The following is a 14,065-nucleotide window of genomic DNA, read 5'->3' on the forward strand; positions in this document are numbered from 1 at the left end:
GCTAGACAAGATAAGTATTTGAGGCTAAACAGTATATAGATTGTCCTTTTTTTTTTTTTTTTTTTTTTTTAAATAACCAATAAGACCCTTCTTCCTCGGCTGAGAACTGCATTTTGGAAGTTCAAACTCGGGGGCACCATAGTTCGAACTTTCCACTGTATGGAGAGAAATCCTGAAATGTTTTCCTAAAAAAACATAATTTCTTCACGACTGAAGAAAGAAAGGCATGAACATCTTAGATGACAAGGGGGTGAGCACATTATCTGTACATTTTTGTTCTGGAAGTGAACGTCTCCTTTAAGACCCCCTGTCGGGCCCTGTCCCCTGGTTGAGAAGCGCTGATCTTGAGTCCTGTCATATGTGTTCCTCCACTTGTCCTTCTGTTCGTGACACATTCAGTCAGCTCAGCTCACACTCACAGATCCGTGGGGCCTGACACTCACACTCACACATTCAAAACCAGCCCTGCCTACAGTGATCGGGCTCATAATGAGTTTCTGATTGATCGATACAATCTTTATTACATCAAAATAAGATGAAAGCTCTGGCTGGGAGGCTTTCTCTGTCTCGTGCTGGTATGAGGGCGAGCTTTAATGGTGTGTGCTGGTTACCAGTGCAAGTGACCATCCATCACCCTGCACTCAAAAAGTGACAAACCCCTCCGCCCACAGCCATCAGTCTCCGAAAGCCAGCGACCCTTGCTACACCCCCTTACGCACGCTAACCCAATAAAGGTGAACCGTAATTATGAGATGCCTTTTAAAAGTCTGTCGTAGGCAATTATCGAAGCCATACATCTCCCGCTACGAAAATATCATAACAGCCCGGGTTTTTAATACCTGTGCTGTGGTGATGGATGCCAGACGGGCCGGCGGAGAACAGGTTTACTGTGTGTAGGATGTCAGAGAGCGTCTGAACTGTAACTGGCGTATGTGTCTCTGTCCTATCTTCCTGCCTGAGTACACCATTGAGTTTGATTGACAGACTCGGGTACATGAGGTATGTAGGAGTATAACTCGCAGAAAGCTGCTTCCTGAACCCTGCACTTATGAACCGAGAGTAAGTGTTTCTGAGTGTGACAGGAGAACACAAGTGACACTAAGACAGCTGACCTTTCGATTATACGCTCCACATTTCTCTTCTCCTAACTTCCACCACAGAAGATTCATCTTTGGCGTGACAGACTCCGAATGGCCCTCTCTTTACAGTGTCTGTTAAATGTGTTTTGAAACAAAGTTAGTTCACTCTGCAGCCATTTTGGCAGTGCTTTAGGGCAGATATTATCTACACAGGCAAAAGAGTGTGGTAGGAATGAGTCTTAGAACTTGAAAATAAGATGCTCCATCTTCCTGAAGTCAAAAAACTGTTTTTTATTTTCATGAACGTCTATAAAGTATTCTCGTAGCTTCATAAAATTACTTGATGTCACATGTACTATTTTATAGTTGTCCTTACTAACTTTCTGGGCCTTGAATGTGTCAGTTGCTTCACTGTCTATGCAGGGTCAGAAAGCTCTTGGATTTCATCAAAAATATCTTAATTTGTGTTCTGAAGATGAACGAAGGTCTTATGAGTTTGGAACGACATGAGGGTGAGTAATTAATGACAGAATTTTCATTGTTAGGTGAACTATCCCTTTAAATCAGGTGACGACTACAATTGAAAAGCCCTACCCCAGTTTTAGGATGTACGTAAGTCTGATTAAAGCTTGCTAGTATCCTGAGGCACACATTTAGACTCTCATCTCCAAGCCCAAAGTGTTTTGGAGACCTCCAGAGAACAGGCCTCTCAAAAGCTGCTTAATTTCATCAGCAGGCCGTGGGACAGAAGTAATTACGTTTGTGACACGAACTGTGCTCGTACAGAGAACATTTCAGTCACGCTAACTGGTACATCAGCGGCCTGCTATTTATAAAAGCTTCTTTCACACAAATCCAGTCCTGCGATGAGAGTGTGGAGCTCAGTTGCAGCAGACCTCTCCTACTCACTGACGCTCCATACTGCTGTTAATGAACATTTCCCTATGATCCTCCACCACCATGTGCTTGAAAGTCCAATTTAAGAGTGGTTTGCTTTGGCCGTTTCTGGTGAAATTTCAGGATTAGCCCTTGATGAGTTCAACTTGTTTTTTTTCAAGCTAATTCTTAAACCGCAAATGTCAGAAGATTTCAGGGCTGTGGCCTGGTATTAAATGCTCATTTTCGACTTAAAGGGATACTCCACCCAAGAATGAAAATTATATAATAGTTTTCACACTTTCATGCCATCCCAGATTTCACTTTTTTTTTCTTCTGAAGAACATAAATGAAGATATTTTTTTGGAAACTAATCCATCTCTATCTACATATTGCAAATGTACAGGTCCTCCAAAGTTAATGTAAACACGTAAAGTGAACAAAATGATAGGTGAGAAAAAAATAGTAATATTTTACTATTTTATATATTTTTTAATCACACACAGGTTCATACACTCTGGGTTAAAAACAACCCAACTTGGGTTATCCGGCAACTATTGTTTAAAAAAATAAAAATGGACTGGAACTTATAAAAACGAACACACACAGAATTACTAGAGGCAACAGCAATAATCAAAAGATGAACATTATTAAACAAGAACACAAAATACAAGACAAATTTAACTTATTTGGTCAAATACAGCACAATTTACAATATTACATACATTTAAACTCGTTTAACAAGCATTTTAGACATAAAAATGTAACATTTAGAAGTAACATTTTAATTTTAGTGTATTGAACCGTTCTCTGTAATCACTTTTTAATGAAATGGCGCTAATTTGCGTACCGGTGTGTCACCAAAATCTGAGCTGGTGAAGGGCTACTGTTCGCCGGGGTAACTGCAAACTCCAGACCGTGGCCTCGTGTTTCACTCGTAGCTGAAAGATGCCACGACGGACTCCAAAACCTGCCCATAAACAGTACTGACATTCAAGAACATATTTTAGCATCAAATTAAATTAAACTCAGTACTGTAACGAATAAAATCCATTTATTTTATGCAAGGCAAAAGGCATTTCCATCATTGTTGATCTCATCCTTGTATGTTGCGTTGTGTAAAATACAATTTACAGCACAGTAAAGACTTTATAAATTAAATAAAATGTATACAAACCTTTATTTTGCTGAAGAAATGCACCAAATCGGTCAGCGCTGAGAACCGCTCTCTCCTGTAGAGGACTCTGCCCGCACTCTGTCTGTGACTCAGCAGCTGGGTTGTACCTGGGTAAAAAATGTTTAAAATAACCCAATATCATGACCCAAGAAGTTGAACCCAGCATTTGGTTAAAAATATTAAAATCAACCCAATAAAGTGACCCAACAGGCTAAACCCAGCATTTGGGTAAAAAAAAAAAAATAACCCATCATTTTTTTGGTAAGTTCACACTTGACGTGAACATCAGCAACTTGTGAAGCATGATGTAACTATGTTCCTAAGCTCACTCTGAGAAGTGACGCTGAAACACAGAGGACTGTCATTTCTCACACGAGTTTCACGACACGCTCGTATCAGGATTTACAACGTGCTGACGTTTAATGTCAATCTTGGACTCATATGACAGTTGGCTGGAAGCGATAGTTTATAGTCATTTCTAATGTGTCATTCTTCCAGCTAGAAGATCTAGTCCCTGGCATGTTAACTAACTCCCTTTCCTGACAACTGACAATGTAATATACCAAATCAGCACATGGGAGTGATTTCTGAAAGATCATGTGACACTGAAGACTGGAGTAATGGCTGCAAAAAATTAAGCTTTGCCATTACATTAATAATTTACATTTTAGGATGTACTGAAATAGAAAACAATTCTATGGAAGCCCGTTTCTGCCACTGAATAAAAAATAAAAAGGTAATTGCAACATTTTTCCTTGACTTTTTTTTTCTGACTTTTTTTCTTAGAATTGTGAGATATGAACTCGCAATTCTGAGAACATATCAGTCTTTTTTCCCCTCAAATCTGTACTTAATATCTCACAATTCAGAGGAAAAAAAGTCAGAAAAAGCCAGAATTGTGAGATACAAACTCGCATTTGTGGGAAAAAAAGTCAGAATTGCACGTTTTTATCAGTTCAGACTTTTTTTTTTTTGTAATTGTGAGTTTATATCACTCAATTCTGAGAGAAGTCAGAATTGCAAGACATGAACTCACATTTGTGGGAAAAAGTCATAATTGCACATTTTTATCTCACAATTCTGACTTTTTTTTCTTTTGCAATTGTTTATATCACTCAATTCTGAGAAAAGGAGTCAGAATTGCAAGATACTGTAAAAAGAAGTCAGTCCCTCCCACCCCAAACTGTACTTTAGAACTCGCAATTGCGAGTTTATATTTCTTAGTTCTGAGAGAAAAAAAATCAGAATTGCAAGACACAATAAAAAGAAGTCAAAGAAGATATGAAAAAGAAGTTAGTCCCCCCAACCCCAAACTGTACTTTATAATTTGCAGTTGTGAGTTTCTACGTTACAATTCTAAGGGGAAAAAAACCCCATCATTTTTATCTTGCAATTCTAATTTTTTTTTTTTGCAATTGGGAGTTTATATCACATAATTCTGAGAACATATCAGTCTTTTTTTCCCCCCCTCAAAATTGTACTTTATCCCCCGGTTCCACAGACAAGGCTTAAACCTAGTCCTAGACTAAAATGTAAGTCTGGGCTGTTTCAACTAAGAGAAACTTGCACTAACTGATCCTACAATGTATCAGTGCCTTTGTTTTGTCTCAAGATGCACACCAGTAATGTTTTTTTTCTAAGCACATTTAAAAAAAAAAATGACTTAAATGTCCTAATTGAACTATGGCCTAATCCTAGCTTAGTCTAAGCCCTGTCTGTGAAACCAGGCCTATAACTTGCAGTTGCATGTTTATGTCTCACAATTCTGAGGAACAAAAAGTCAGAAAAAGTCAAAATTGTGAGATACGAACTCACATTTACAGGAAAAAAAAAATCAGAATTGCGAATTTTTCTCTCAAAATTCCGAGAAAAATGTCAGAAATGCAAGATCACGAACTCGCATTTGCTGGAAAAGGTCAGAATTTCTAACTTTTTTTTTTTTTGCATTTGTGAGTTTATATCACACAATTCTGAGAAAAGAAGTCAGAATTGTGAGATATAAACTTGTGGTTCTGAGAACATATCAGTCTTTTTTCCCCTCAAAATTGTACTTTATAACTCAAGAAAAAAAGTCAGAATTGTGAGATAAAAATTTGCGATAACTTAAAAAAAAAAAAAAATTATTTAGTGGCGGAAACAGGCTTTCATAGAGTTCTTTTACATAATAAAGAAAAAAAAAAATCACAATATTAGTTATTATTTTTGATCAAATAAATTCAGCCTTGGTAAACATTAGATACTTTATTAGAACATTAAAGCACTAAAAACATTTACAGACGACAAACTTTTAAATGTACTGTAATACGTAATTAATTAAGATATCTATAGCTTTTTTGAATACATGCTTTTGTTAAACATTGCTTTGGCCTACAAACAATCAGCATGTCACATACATATGCACATATAATACTTTGTCGTCCTTTGAACTTTCATGAACTTTCATTTCTTGTCAAACTTCAAGGTGTGGCATCTGTTGTGATGTTATATGGAGACTCTCTCATCCAGCTGTGTCCTCATCTCCCTGTCTCTCAGCGCCCCATTCCTCATCTCTCTCTCTCCCTCTCTGTACCACATCCCAAATTATATGTGCATAAATTTCTCTGGTGTCATAATCCTGAGAGCAGAAAGCGTGCAGCTGGGCCGGGCCGGGCTCATCTCGTCTGGCCTTCTCTGGCAGTTTGGAGGCCACACAGATTAAACGACTGATCCCACTTCCACTTTCATTTAAACGACCATTAGCCAAACAAAAAAAGGGGCTGGTGCCGGCAGCAGGCCAGGCTGATTGGAATTCCAGTGAGGCGCACCACCTGTCGATACGATGATTTCCTGATTCATGAATGCATTCTGGGAGCTGCGGTGCTTTAGCTAATGATTGTGGGTGTAGGAGATGTCTGGAGAAGGGTGGGGTCGACCAAAGGAAAGATGGAGGTATGCAGAGATGGAAAGAAGGGAGATAGAGCGAGAGAGAGATGGTGCTTCTGATTGATGGAGAAACGAGTCCCGGGATTGAGCGCTCATCCATCATTCCCTGTGGAGGCGCATGTTTAAAAAGTCATTTTCATTAGAGGAGAGAGAGTGTTTACAATTTCACGCACTCACAAACACACATACATACACTCACATACATGCTCAGTCTTATAAAGATCCACCTTTGGCACTTCAAACATTATTAACGTTTTGCTTTGTCTTCTTCCCGGAATGCCTTTGGGAAATGTTCCAGTGGTCTCTATTGACCCACCATCTTTGATTAGCACAGAAACAAATGAGTGAGTCTTTCATAAAGCGCTGATGCTAGAGTATTAGATTCCTACTACCGGTGCCTGCTAAGCAGCAAATGATAGTTTTAAAGTTCGAGTTTAGGTTAATGTCTTTCGTTCTGCACAAATGACAAATAAATGCAAGAAAGTAATGTAGTTTGCCAACAGCATGATTACAGTTATATTTTGAATAGCTAACATTATTCTTCAGTAAAAGTTGAAGAAAGTCTCCTGATTTAAAGGGATAGTTCACCAAACAATGAACATTCTGTCATTAATTACTCACTCTCTTGTCGTTTCAACCCGTAAGACCTTCGTTCATCTTTGGGAACATAAATTAAGATATTTTTGATGAAATCCGAGAGCTTTCTGGCCCTGCATAGACAGCAACACAACTACCACGTTTAAGGCCGAAAAAGGTAGTAAGGACATCATTAAAATAGTCCATGTGACATCAGTGGTTCAACCTGAATTTTATGAAGCTACAAAAATACTTTTTGTGTGCGAAGAAAACAAAAATAGCTATTTTATTTAAAAATTTCTTCTCTTCTCATCTGGGTCTTGAATGTGGTAGTTGTGTTCCTGTCTATGCAGGGTCAGAAAACTCTCAGATTTCATCAGAAATGAGTAATTAATGACAATTTTCATTTTTAGGTGAACTACCCCTTTAGCACAAGGAAAAATGAACGATCAACCTCATTTATTTAAGTCTGTTTAACATTATGCCACAAATGCTGCCAGTTTTTATTAACTTATTGTTGTAAGTATATTGCTTCAATGAGAGATTTTCAAGCTAAAATCCCAAATTTCAAAAACAAAGTTCAGATGGATTCTGTATATTTAATTGAATTTGAATTAATTGCAAAAGTTTGTAGAGAAGATTTTTGGCAAGCACTGTAATAAAGTGTCATTATGTCTTATTGTGTTTCCCTCTTTGTCCTGTCTTAGTGAGTGGTGGAGTGGAGTTGGGACCCACATTAGGCCTAAAGAAGTCCAGCTCTCTAGAGAGTCTGCAGACTGCCATGACAGAGGCCAAGAAAAAACGAGCTGCTGCCCTTCCACAGGCCCCGCCCACACATGGTGAGAGGGCGTGGCTGCAATGAGAGCTTCCGGGCAGCAATCGACAAATCATATGACGGGCCGCCAGAGGATGATGACGGTGAGCACCTACAATGTAGCAGCAACACATTCACAGTCACAGGTGCAGTGTGTAATTTCTGCCCCTGTAGCAGCACAGGTTTGTGTGCAGCTTTTCAGTTCTGATTATTTTGGAAATTTGTCATGAGGGGAAATAAAAGTATATGACACTACCATGTTTGGGGCCAGTAGGTTTTTTTTGGAAAGAAATCTCCTGTGATCACCAAGGCTGTATTTATTTGTTCAAAATTACATGTTTTTACAATTTAAATGAACTGTTTTCTATTTTAATCTGTTTTACTCTAATTCTAATATGCTGATTTGATGCTCAAAAAAGTTATTTTTTGTGGAAACCATAATACAGGATTATCAGATGAATATACATCACCAGTCAAAAGTTTTTGAACAGAAGATTTTTAATATGAAGAGTTCACTTCTGCTCACCATACCTGCATTTATTTGAACCAAAAAGTAAAATTTAGCTTTGATCACAGAAATAAATTATATTTATTCCTATATAAATATAGGAATATAATATAATATTATATTATATATTTAAAATATATATGGTAACACTTTATTTTGATAGTCGACTTTAGACATTCTACTAACAGTACAGTAAGTAACTTTGCAACTGCATGTCAACTAGTCATTAGAGTCACTCTTCTAAACTTGGTATAGCAGCTATAGCACTCTTCTGACATTGTGTAGCAGCTAATCAGGCTGTAACTGGCAATTTTCAGTCAATTCTTGCTGTTTACGCAATATACATGGGAACGTACTATGGGCTGTCTTATTTGGTTACACTTTATTTTGATAGTCCACTTTAGACATTCTACTAATTATAAGTAACTTGGCAACTACATGTCAACTAATTCTCATTACTTTGCAACTGCATGTCTACTAACTCTCAGAGCAGACTGTTAGGTTAGGTTAAGGGTTAGTAGAATAAGCTGACATATACTTGCAAAGTTTAGAAGAGTGACTCTAATGACTAGTTGACATGCAGTTGCGAAGTTACTTACTGTTAGTAGAATGTCTAAAGTGGACTATCAGAATAAAGTGTTACCATATATATATATATATATATATATAATATTATATTATATTCCTATATTTATATAGGAATAAATATAATTTATTCCTGTGATCAAAGTTAAATTTTCAGCATCATTACTACAGTCTTCAGTGTCACATGTTTGCTCATTTGCTGTTCAAGAAACATTTTATTATTATTATTATCAATATTTAAAACAGTTGAGTACATTTTTTTCAGGATTATTTGATGAATAGAAAGATCCAAAGGTCAGCATTTATCTGAAATAAAAATCTTTTGTAATATTATACACTATAATCGAAATTATAGAAATTAATACTTTTATTTAGCAAGGATGCTTTAAATTGATCAAAAGTGTGACTGGAGTAATGATGCTAAAAATTCAGCTTTGAAATCACAGAAATAAATAAACATTTTAAAATATATTCAAATCGGTTATTTTAAATAGTAAAAATATTTCAAAGTTTTACTGTTTTTGCTGTACTTTGGATCAAATAAATGCAGGCTTTATGAGCAGAAGAGACTTCTTTAAAAAACATTAAAAATCTTATTGTTCAGAAACTTTTGACTGATAGTTTAAAGTTCAATGGACATTTGAAATAGAACTTTTCTAACATTATAAATGTCTTTACTGTCACCTTTGATCAACAGAACTATTTTTCTTTAAGTACTATTTTTTTTTGCACAAAGAAACTTACCGACTCTAAACTTTTGAGTGGTAGTGTAAAAAAAAAAGCAAGTTGTGTCCCCTTTTAAGAAATTGGTAGTTGCTATATTCTGGATTTCACTTTGATCCCTAAAGACTTCCATAAGTCTACATCAGTATTTGTAATGATTGTGGTTGTGTGTGAGTAAAGTCAGTGACTGTTGAGGGAGAGTAATTGAGAGTAAAGTGTTTGGCTTTGTCCCTGTCATGTGCTTCCTCTTCCCACACACCAGCCTAATTGGCCCTTCCGTGAGACGACAGACTACAGACATGTGGCGAAAGAAGGAGAGAGTGTGAGAGAGGAAAGGGGTTGTTCATTATGGTCAGTGTGAACAGATACAGCACAGCTGAAGACTTAAGATCCCATCTCATGCACACAAACATCCCAAAAACAGTATCTTACTTCCCTATTCATGGAAATCCAGATAAAACCAGGACTGCCGTTGTAAAATTATCTCTAAATTTTAAACTAAGATGTAGTTCAATAGTGCAACTTGGGATGACCTAGTTATGAGTTCGTAGCTTCAAAACAAACTCATTAACACAAATTATCAGGTTATTTACTCATTTGCTCAGCGACGTGTGATTGCATCTGCTGTTTACCTCGATGTGGAGATGCCACACACACATACTTACATGTGCACACCGTGATCTTCCGGTCAAGAAAACAGCGGCAGCTTATTACTAATTATTGAGGACAGTAATTAGGCACACAGCGTTCCTCTCACTTCTCATTACCATCCCTGTTGAGGGATAATAATCTGCCTGTGTTCAGAGAAAAGAGTTTAAACATCACATTCTAACCAGCCACCCTGTGTGTGTGTGTGTGTGAGAGAGAGAGAGAGAGAGAGAGAGAGAGATTATATAAATACATTTGTTTATCACTCTATTCATGCATACCCTTGTGAAAGAGTAGGATACTTTTAAAAAGAGTACTTAAAGAGATAGTTCACCCCAAAAAGGAAAATTCTGTCATTAATTACTCACTCTCATGTCGTTCCAGACCCGTAAGAGCTTTGTTCATCTTCAAGAACACAAATTAAGATATTTTTGACGAAATCCAAGACCTTTCTGACCCTTTCTGCTGTCTATGCAGGGTCAGAAAGCTCTCAGATTACATCAGAAATATCTTTATTTGTGTTCCTGAAGATGAGCCTTACAGGTTTAAATGTGCTTAAAGAGTAGGATGTTGAATGTACTGTCAAACATTTATGGTAAATTAAAATATACTGTACTGTAATTTGTGCTGAAACATATATGGCATTTAAATTAAAATGATTAAAGATATTTTTAAAATATCTTTTTAACATAATCACATACTGTACATGTGCTTTAGTATGTAAGTCAGTGGACTTATGGTAAGATTCTTTACTCACCCCCTTGTCATCCTAGATGTTTGTGTCTTTCTTTCTTCAGTCGATTATGTTTCTTGAGGAAAAAAATTCAGGAATTAACGCTCGTCCTAAGTCTGCGTGAACTGTTTTGCGTGAACTTTTTTCCGGTTCAATAGGTTCAAAACAGTTAGGGTATGTCAAAAAACACTCCCATCTCGCTTTTTTCCCCCCCAACTTCAAAATTGTCCTACATCGGTACAGAAGTACCGACCCAGTGTTTACAAAGTGAGCATGCAAAGAAGATCAAAATGGTAAAACAGCAATGTAGGACGATTTTGACATTGAAAAAGACGATTTTGACGTTGACATACCCTAACTGTATTGACCTGGATTACACAGACTATGCATGCACATCGAAGAGATGAAATAAGATGATCATTTGAGGTTAAAAAGTATATAAATTGTCAATTTGTTTAAAAAATGGCCGATCATTTTGCTAGATAAGACCCTTCTTCCTGGCTGGGATTGTTTAGAGCTATTAGAAGCTGCATTTAAACTGTATTTTGAAGTTCAAACTTGGGGGCACCATTGAAGTCCATTTTTTGAAGAAAATACCTGAAATGTTTTCCTCAAGAAACATAATTTCTTATTGACTGAAGAAAGAAAGAGATGCAGATCTTGGATGACAAGAGGGTGAGTAAATTATCTGTCAATTTTTGTGGATTTCTCATTTAAGTGTGTATAGAAAGTCATAAAAGTTTTATTTCTTTAAGTTCACTTTAGTTGCATTTTGTTTCATTTATTGTTATTGTTTTTAAGGAGTTTTTTATGTAAACTTAAGTCCACATTCAGTGCAATTAAGCACTTATTTTTCATTAGGGTATGTCACACTTAAAAGTTTCCATTCTGTTTAGTTGTTAATCTTGTGCCCTTATATAATATAGGGGTGTAAGAAAATATCGATACAAGTGTGTAGCGCAGTATTTTGTTTGGCGGTACTGTAGCGATTCTCAAAAACGGAATATCGAGATTTAAAGAAAAATAATCATACAAGATTCATGACAGTTGCTTCGTTTTGAGCGTATATCCTGACCGCTAGATTGCAGTCTTCTTATCTCTAAACTTAAACAGTTACAGGAAATACTAGCATAAAGGCATGCCGCTAATGTTAGCGTCATTTCGACTTTTGAGGTAACGTTCGCTCCAGGACGCGGTAAGCCACGGAACCGTGGCGCAGGCGCCACCTCGGCTGCAAGGGGCGCTTCTGCTCCATAGACGGGTAGCGGCCGCAAGGTGGTCCCACTGTTTGCCGCATCCTGGAGCGAATGTTATCTCAAAAGCCAAAAAAAAAAAACCCGTGAATGAGTTCACGCCGGGTGCGAAGGAATCCTGTAAGCACTGTATTTTTGTATTAATATTAAGCAGATGTAATTCTTAAGTTCAGATCAAAATGATCTGACATTGTTACAATTATAAACTTAAATTGTAAAGCAGGGTCTTAAAATATATATGGTCTGTTTATAAAAACTTACATTTTATACATTTAATAACTAAAGAATCTTGCAGGCAATTTATTTTCCCCCTTTACTCATACTGCACAAAAAGTGATTCAGTAGCATTAAATGGTTTGCATATGGTGGTGTGTTCTTAATTCCTAAAATTATGTCCTATTCATAAAATATGAAATATTCCAGTATATCGCCTTGTTTACAGTATCGCAATTTATTGCAACATATTGTATCGCAGCCCCTGTATCGTGATGCGTATCGTATCGCCAGATTCTTGGCAGTACACAGCCCTAGTATGATAATGTTGGAACTGGTTTTAACATCTTAGGTTACAATCTTAATTTATAGTGAAGTTTGTTTATGTGACATTCACACAGTGTCACTATTGAACGATATGAACCATTGGCTTATTACAGGAACAAATCCCCCTGGAGCAACCTGGGGTTAAGTGCCCTGCTCAAGGGCACAATGGTGATATTCTCAGACAGCACATCCACTGACAGCCTACAGTACGTTCCCATGTATATTGCATATAAAACAGCAAGAATTGACTGAAAATTGCAAGTTACAGCCTGATTAGCTGCTACACAATGTCAGGAGCCAAAGTGTTTTGATCAGTCTACTAAAGAATGTTGTGCTGCTTAAATTTTTAATTTTGAGGAAGAACTAATAGCTAGAAATGTTTGCAAGGTTTATGAGATCAGATATGTAGATTTTTTTTTTTAATAGCTACTAAACTAGATATTCATGGGCAGAACTAAACTTTCTGCCTAAATGTTATATCTCTTTGACATAGCTTGTACTCATTATTAGGTCTAGATGGAGTCTGCTAACTTTTTCTTTTGGCATTTATGCTGATTTTAAATGGATTTAAGCGTAGTAAAATGAGTTAAACACTGCTGAGTACTACAGTATTTAAACAATGAAAGCATGATCAGATTAGCCCAGAATGTATAGATGATATGTGTAGTGACTGAACCTGTAACTTCCAGGTACAAGCCACTAAACCACCACCCTAACGAGAAAATTAAGAGGATGCTGTCTTCTCACATGAAGAAGAAACCATATAAATATCAAAGGCCATACATCAGTGAGGATGATAAACAGAGAGGCATTTAAGGAAGGGATTTATTTCCCTTTGAAATGGTTTCCATTATTTCACTTTGAGCTCACAGCAGTGTCATTATAGCTTTATTATGTAAGGCTTTCAGAGCATAGGTACTGCTCTCTAAGTCCTCGAGCCCTGCTCTTTTAAAGCGTTTTCATATTGAGACGTGAGCATGATGAGGAATATCTCTCCTTTTTTCTTTATCCTTTCTCACCGTTTTTTTTTCCCCGGCATTGTGTTCAGCGGATTGATATTTACAATAAGCCTTCGCGCTGGTCCAACAAAAGAGTTTTCTGATGCATATTAGAGAAGTGGGAGCTGGAGCAGGCCTTTGAGGTTCCTCTGTGTCTCTGAATAATAGGACGGCTGTACAGTCATTACGGAGCCACCCGCTTCAATGCTAGTTTAAACAGCGGATCGGCATTTGTTTGTGTAGAAATCAGGCCATGGGGAAACGGATGCTGCTGTTGGCCTTGGACTAAGCCTCGGAAGAACCGACTTGTCCTCGAACTCGATAGTTGAAGTTCGTGTAGGCGAGGCTCAGAGAGAGTCTTGCATGCTTTTCTTTTTGTTTGATTTTGTTTATCTGTGTCATTCAAGATGGAAGAGGTTCAGAGTTGTATTGAATGTAATGTATTGTGTATCAACACCAAACCGAGTTTTTTTTCATGACTTTCCTGTTCCTCGTTGGAGGTCAATTCCACATGATGTTACAGGCACAATTATAACCCACAGCAATTTTGATTTCCACTTAAAAGGGGTCATCGGATGCTAAGTTCACTTTTACATGTTGTTTGAACATTAATGTGTGTTGGCAGTGTATGTA

At 37.1% G+C, this 14,065-nt stretch overlaps 1 protein-coding gene across 1 annotated transcript in view; it reads left to right on the top strand.

Annotated features, from left to right (window-relative positions):
• Positions 1-14,065, top strand: part of pard3bb (par-3 family cell polarity regulator beta b) — a 386,633-nt gene that overhangs the window by 234,111 nt on the left and 138,457 nt on the right. The window contains 2 exon segments of the mRNA XM_051118598.1: positions 7,338-7,426; positions 7,428-7,548. Coding sequence (XP_050974555.1) covers positions 7,338-7,426; positions 7,428-7,548 — 210 coding nt within the window.

Source organism: Labeo rohita, chromosome 9, assembly GCF_022985175.1.
Source record: "Labeo rohita strain BAU-BD-2019 chromosome 9, IGBB_LRoh.1.0, whole genome shotgun sequence".
In the NCBI taxonomy this organism is placed as follows: Eukaryota; Metazoa; Chordata; class Actinopteri; order Cypriniformes; family Cyprinidae; genus Labeo; species Labeo rohita.